This window comes from Cynara cardunculus (genome assembly GCF_001531365.2).
Source record: "Cynara cardunculus var. scolymus isolate 2C chromosome LG 2, CcrdV1, whole genome shotgun sequence".
NCBI lineage: Eukaryota > Viridiplantae > Streptophyta > Magnoliopsida > Asterales > Asteraceae > Cynara > Cynara cardunculus.
In genome coordinates this window covers 58,436,647-58,444,895 of record NC_037529.1, presented here as the reverse complement: position 1 = coordinate 58,444,895, position 8,249 = coordinate 58,436,647, and the positions used below count along the sequence as shown (strand labels likewise).

General features: G+C 38.3%; 1 protein-coding gene across 1 annotated transcript; it reads right to left on the bottom strand.

The window, feature by feature from the left end:
* Positions 1-711: 711 nt before the first annotated feature.
* On the bottom strand, positions 712-2,405 carry LOC112506206. Its single transcript, XM_025110224.1, has 4 exons — positions 2,338-2,405; positions 1,999-2,257; positions 1,211-1,270; positions 712-1,104 (listed from the first exon to the last, which is right to left on the bottom strand). The coding sequence occupies exons 1-4, from the start codon at positions 2,403-2,405 to the stop codon at positions 712-714; spliced, it is 780 nt and encodes a 259-aa protein (XP_024965992.1).
* Between the last annotated feature and the right edge of the window lie 5,844 nt (positions 2,406-8,249).

Here is an 8,249-nt window from a genome sequence, read left to right as displayed (position 1 = left end):
CCCCACCCTAACCACCCCAAGAACAACCGCCCCACCCACCACCACACATTTATACTATCAAATATAAAACCTTTCATGTAGAAATGTTGATAAACCATTATGTTCATGTCAACTTTTCATTCTTCAACCCATCGGTTCAGAAAAGGATTACAAGTGATCACATACACAATAAAATTCCAACTTGTATCTTCAATAACACATCATAAGCCTCACCAAACTAATCAACACCAATGAAAGCCTAAACAAGAGCATCAACTTCTCTAACAAGCAAATTATTGCAATCGAGATTAAACTTTTTCAGTAATTTTACGAACAAATCATAAACTTCAAAACCCAAATCCACAGTTTTATTCTCAATACACTCCAAAAACAAAACCTTTAACTTCCTCATCGTACCTAGTAATCCAAAAACCTTATAATATCCATATAAGGTACAACATAATGCATAAAACCACATTTATTCAAAAAGGGTAATTAGAAAGAACGCATTTACTGTGCTTTTCTTACTTATCGGGTAAATAACAAATATTTAATCAACATATATCAATTGGACAAGAGACTAAAAAGAAATGATAAATGCAAATAATATTCCAAATTAAGCCGAAATTGATGCATGAACATATGTAAGTTTGACGACAACGAAGTACACCGAACCGGTAATATTTCTAAGTATTGGAATACTAACTAATCTATCAATTCGGGGCAATTACATTAGCCATGACCGCTACGCTGGCCACACGTTGCACATTTTCTTTTTGCTTTTTTGCTTTTAGACTGCATTTTCTCAGACACACTGACCAACCTCTTACCAGTACCACAACCCTTGTCTCTTATTCCAGATGGTGGTAGAATATCCACCTCATCAGGTATGGAAACACCAAGATGATCTATGATCGCATCCAAATTTTGTTGGGATGGTTCTTCATATGGTGCTTCTTTTTCGATATCAACCATGAATTTGTCAAGATTCTGCTCCAATTTAGCCAATATAGATTTATTATTTCGGGAGATACTTATTATGTCATCGAATTTGGAATAGACATCAATTATACACTTATCTTTCTCGGCATCCACCTCACCACATCGAACTCTTGTGGATTGTATCTGGACAGGAACTAATTGTTGTTTCCATCGACGTAAAACGTATTTATCCGGAATACATTCAACTTCATCGTTTATTAGTACCTTGAACGCATGACGACAAAGATACCTTTATGCGTGAATAGATTGCACTCGCATTCGACCGTGTTGGATGAGTAATTACGGGACACTAACAATGAATACATTACGAACAACCACAAGCAAACTAAAATGAAATAAATTAAAGAACATTGTTTTATGTGTAAGGAATATAGTATCAGATACATGATGTTGCCAGATGATTTCTTGGTCTTGTGGCTTATTATGAACATCTTGAATCATCCCGACATTTGACCGTCTCTATAGCACAGAACCATACGGCCTTCTTTATTTCCTTTTGGATGTCAAAAAACACATTTCGACTGTATATACTTGATTCATGAATTTCTAAACGCAATGGAGTAACCAACTTTGGGTAAGTGGTCCTTGTTACTGTTTCATGCACAAATTGTATGTATCTTTGTTTCTCTATAGCAATGTCGTAATTATTAAGGAACTGAACCAAGTTAAACCAAAATGATTCATATATATTAATATACAGATTCAAACTCTCAGATCTTGATGTTGTTTTCATGAGACTAGACATCGATGTGTCCTTATAAAAGGCAGAAATCCATGAGTGTCGGGTGTCATACATTTTTGTGAACCACAAATCTCCACCTAAATTGTATTGATTGATCATCTCATTCCACCGAGTCTCGAATTCCGCTGGGCCATCATGTATGTTCCATACGAGCTTGTTGATCACTTTATTAAACACAAGATCTTGATTTAGGGCGACACTAACCTGCTGGTGTCTCGAGATAAAAAATGAACCTATAAACATTCACCTTTTACGGTTTATTAAATCCTACTTACCTTAGAAGGCACCCTTTTCATAATGTGCCACATACATAGTCGGTGCTTGGCTTTCCTAAACACCAACGAAATTGCTTGCTTCATTGCCGAACATTGATCCATAATCACGAAAACTAGTTTCTTCTCATGGCATTTTAGGAAAGCTCTGAGAACCCATGTAAAGTTTTCAATTGTCTCGCCACTTATTGGAGCGGAGCCGACAACAATGGAAGCTTTGTGATTGCCAACAACCAAAAAAGGAACGAAAATCATCGCATGCCTGCAACAGAAAACAACAATTATAAAATAATACCAATGCATAGTAAACTTAAAAAACTTGGTTGTAATTGCAAAGCTTACTTGTTCGTGCGAAAGGTCCCGTCGAACGATATGACATCACTAAATTCTTTGTAGTTAATTCTAGCCATTTCATCTACACAGAAAATGGTGCTCAACTCCCATTCATTGCACTTGTACTAAAAAAAAACTCGGGCACAATATATCATATGTTTGATAGTTTATTGATCAACATCTTCACGTCGTTTTTCCCAACACAGGCAACTGTAAAATTCTTAAAGTTAAATATCAGAACATCGAGTATGCTCAAATCCACCATTCAATGTCGTCTGTATATGGTGAGCCCTTCTCGCACCGACTTTGTAACTCGAGCTATTCAGTACAGTTTTGAAATCTGTATACTTCATCTGTCTATTCTTCCTGGAGAAACAACGATCGTTACTATTGAATAACGCATGGTTATGTGCCTCAACAAACTCGTATATCTCGTAACAAGACCTATCCTTTGTCAAATGGATTTTTATACATGCAATGCATCTACACCATTTAAGGTTCGTAAGGTATCTCCTCTCGCTGGACTGAAGAGCCATAGAATCAAAGTACTTATTTGGTATTCCCTCCCTACTACATACAAACCATCTAGTTTCTATGTCGTCGGGCTTTTTTTTGCATGAATACGAACATCAAACTCGGCATTGTCCGTGTACGTCTTGTACATCTTTTTCGCTTCATTTATAGATGCACATTATGCGTTGGTCTTTGGTTTAAGCTCGTCATCTACATTTGGGGATAAAATACTTGCTTTCTTCTGAACACTTTCCTAGATTGTAATCAATTTCATGTTGTAAGGGTGTAAATTTGTCAAAACTTGATGGCAAAGTTGTAGTTAGTAAACCAAATGAACATTAAGATTAAATAAATGCAGGAAGCAACTGCAACAACCAGGTGGGTAAGTGAAGCTGACAACAAGGAAATAATATATCTTCTTCCAATCTCCAATAGGAATTGATTAATGCAATCTAGAAATACCAATTGTAAAAGGGGATGGTATGGATATATGAACATATCTAATTATGAATATCATTAATTTATACAAAGACTTTTTGATATGTACATGCAGCTTCTTGATATCAAGGTTTCCTCTCCCATCGACTTATCCAACACAAATGAGTCTTTCATTATCATATACCATTCTAGATCTGAATCTCATTTTGATGGAATGGTTATCATAGAGACATAAAAATATACACATACCTGTTGTGTATATGCTCAACCTACATAGGAAGAGAATATTATAGTACCTATATTAACACAAATTCCATAATCCGAGAAGGAACTAAGCACTAACAGAGTATCAAGAATTTGATAAAGACTTAAAAAGCAAAACAACAACTTGATATCAAGGATTCTTAGCCAATGCAGTAAATGTCGTCTCGAGATAATGTTTATAGTAGATATATACATATGCACATATTAACTGCAGATATGGTCAAGCGACAAAGGAAGGTGACACCAACCTTAACCATTAAGTGCTTCATATATAAGGGGGCCACTCTACCATTTCTTATGCAACACTCATCAGGACTAACAAGAGAGAAAGAAATGCAACATTAATTAGTTAAACAACACTTTGGTTTGTACTATACAGCAGATGGTTGCAAATTTGGCTCACCTTACTCTTGCTTTTGGCCTTCTTGGTATATACTTCTTACATTCACTCTGTGTTCCCCTTTCCTCTCCTCCCCTTCATCTATATTTTCATATATCATTGACGGTTCTGTTGCTAAATCGAAATTTCTTTTCTGATATTTGCAGGCAATATTGTCTCGTTTATGGTATATCTTGCACCAATGTATGTCTCTTATATATGTTTCTTCTCATTTTACCTATTCTCTCAATATGAACGTATATGAACACTAGTTGAAATACAGATATGCACATACGTCAAACTAAGATTTCCTTGGCATCTCAATTTGCAATACATTTATACACATTTTGATGTTCACATGTTCACATAACTGGATGTTCAATTAATCATAGTAGGCATCAATTGCAGATAGGATGGCATAAAAATTGATGCAATTGCAGTATATGGCAGTTCAAGCATTACAATTTTTGTCCAGGCATGGAACTACTCACTACAAGTAGTTGATGGAGCAGAGCAAACACTATGAAAATCTTGTGAACAATATGCACAGCTTGTTAACAATAAAAAATAGCAATATGAACAACATCTGAACAATATGAACAACTTGTGTACATTCAAGAGCCGACTCTGTTAAGAGATGCAACCATTTTGCATATGAAGACAATATGAACAGTTATGGTTGTGTGGTGAATGACATAAAGAACTATCTTCCTTTCAAACCTAATTTAACAAATTTGAGTCCCAAGATAATAATTCATTAGTTGCTGGTAGAAGCTCTTTTTTCAGAATATTCCTTATATTGTTACTTTCTTATGTTATGTAGATGGAATGTGGTTCTTTTGAGCTCAGCCAAATATGTGACATCTTCTTTGTGCAAAACTTGAAAGTGTTCTAACTTTGCTAAGCCTACCTCATTAGACTGTTCTTTGTCAGTTCTCACTTAAGTTGTAAAAAAAATGGCTGCAGTTGACCTTTTGAATTCTTGAATTGTCATTCCAGGATTTTACAATAGAACAAAATGGTATAACACTTGCTAATGGATTGAAGGCCTACTATGCAGCTACTAGAGCAATTGTAATGGGCCTTCTTTGGCTTAATGCATATTATGTAAAATGTGTTCATGCCTCTGGAGATATCTTCACTAGGTAAGATGTTTTTCACTTTTTTTTAAGATTTAATCAGTTCATTAGATGTCTTTATTCATATCCCTACTAAAACATATATGAACACACATTGAACATATATGAACACTAGCTGCAATATATTTATACACATATGGTCTTATCGGGAGAGGTCGAGAACATATATGATCACAACATGAACATATACATTTACACACATTTTGATGTTCACATGTTCACATAATTGGATATTCAATTCACCATAGTAGACATCAATTGCAGATATGATGGCATGAAAATTGAAGCAATTGCAGTCTATGGCAGGTCAAGCATCACAAGCAACTGATGGAGCCAAATGGTTATCAGAATTGGATTGCATAGCAAATTAAGTTGACGTTGAACTCATTCCATTTGAACATATGAATTGGGCTCGTATTAATAATTAGAGAAAAGGAAACCAACACAATATGAATTATAAAAAACACAACACATCATAATCAACATAATTTCGATTAAAACGAATACAATAACATATTAATCCATTACCAATACAAACGCTTTGATTATTGTCTTTACTTCCGGAACTCGAAATCCGATTGTCATCATAAACCATTTTAACCTTCCTATTGTTGTCGAGTTGTTTTCCAATGGGTTTATCCATAATAGCTTGAACGATACCGAAAACTTTACTACCGGGTCTCATCTACCAATCACAAATTCAAAAACATGATAGATAGAAAAATCAATATTATAAATAAAAAAACAAGACCAATAATAAATTAAGAACAATCATGGGATTTTTTGATTTTGTAACTCCAAATTAATGATATTTGAGTTACATAAAAAATGAACCTATATATACCCTTGTCATTAAATTATAAGATGACTATGAACCTATATATAAGATGGACTGTCATTGGTTGAAAATGGTTAACAAAGTTAACACAATAAACTTGGTTAATATTGGAACTAGACTTTCTCTCTCTCTCTCTCTCTATCACCAACCTCACCCACTACACCACCAACCACCACCACCACCTGATCCCCATCTCCCCACCAACCCCATCCAATTCCACCAACCCCACCCGCTATCACCAACCATGTCCACCGCTACCCAACCTGATATCACTCACGAACCACCCTATCCCAACTCATCATCCACCACCCTGACCCAACCCTACCTTAATCACCCAAAAGACCACCACCCCAACCCCATCAATAACCACCCTCACCCACCCCTACCTCTCCATCCTCCTACCACCCCACCTTTACTTCCTCCACCCAAACCACCGATCCACCCCTTATCACCCCTTCCACCACCATCTACCTCCTACCAACAACCATCCTACCCCTACCCTCCACCCAACCTCCCTACCCCACCCTACCCCTACCCTCCACCCAACCTCCCTACCCCACCCCAACAACCATCCACTAATGCCCACATTACCACCTCATCCACTGACGTCATCTAATTTCACCACCATCAACCACCCATACCAACCACCACCTCCACCATGTCCACCACCACCCACCCCTACTCCTACCCATACCTAACACCATCCAAAGTACCACCATTATACACAACTCCTTTCCACCCTCATCCACAATACCACCAACCCTATCCAAATCCCCTATCATCAACCACCACCTACCCATCAACCCCATCTAATTCCACCGCCTTCAACCATGTCTATCGTCAACCAACCTGATATCACTTACTAACCACCCAAACTCATCATCCATCACACCCTACCCCACCCCCACCCATACCCCAACCACCCCAAGAACAACCGCCCCACCCATCACCACCTAATATTCCACCACCTCCACCCAACCACCGCCCTACCTCCTCTACCCAACCACCGCCCCATACGATCTCTCCATATTACCCTAAACCACCTGTCCAACCCCACCCCTTCCATCCAACCGTTGCCCACTTGCCCTACCACCCCCTCCCCATCCTAGCCCACTCCAACCCCTACTAACTTTACCACCCCTATCTACCAACATCATCTAATTCCACCACCATCAACCACCTCCACCCACCACTACCCCCGACCATGTCCATCGCCACCCATCCATTCATGCCCCCAAGCATCACCTCCCTACTTCTTTCCACGCTCATGTAACACATCACCAACCCCATCCAAATCTACTATCATCAACCACCCCCACCCACCGCCACCCTTACATCAACCCAACCCCAACCACTACTACCAATTCTCACCTACTAACCTCATCCAATCCACCACCAGCTCACCATGTCCATCGCCACCTAATCCTAACCACTATATACCAATCCCTATGCACTAATCTCATCCAATTCCACCACCACCTCCAACCATGTCCATCACCACCCAACCTGACGTGACTCACCACCCGACCCCACCCACCTCGTCATCTACCACTCATTTATATCCCCAATTCACAACTCACTCTTTCGCCTTGACCCTACCTACCACCATACCCTACCTTTTACAACCTTCAACCACCATCCACTAACCTCCCCACCTTAGCACCCCATCCATTTCCACTACCATCAACTACCCCCACCCTTAACCATGTTCATTGTCGCCCACACGTTCCTGCCTCCAAGAATCACCACTATACCCCTTATCCACCCTCACCTACCACACCACCAACCCCATCTAAATCTACCATCATCAACCACTACCACCCCACCCTACCCGAACCAATACCACCAATTCCAACCTACTAACCCCATTCAATTCCAACACCCTCTACCACCACCTCCAACCATGTCCACCACCCCCAACCTAACACCACTTACCACCCGACCCCACCTCATCATCTACCACCCCGTCTAATGAAAGTATTTGAAGGTAACTGAACGTAAATGAATTAAGTTGAATGTAATTTAACATAAATGAATCATGTTGAATGTAATTGAATCATTTTTAAGGTATTTCAACATAATTTGAATAAAGATAATGCAACATAAATGAAGTTATTTGAAGGTAACTGAACATAAATGAATTAAATTAAATGTAATATGAATAAAACAAATACAACATAAATGAAGGCAATTGAAGCTAAATAAAGGTACTTGAAGGTAATTGAACTTAATTGAAATAAATAGAATGTTATCTTATATGTGACATGGTATTGTTAATGAATGTATTTGAAGGAAATGGAATGTAAATGAATTAAACTGAACATGGTTGAATCCTATTTAAGGTAGTTGA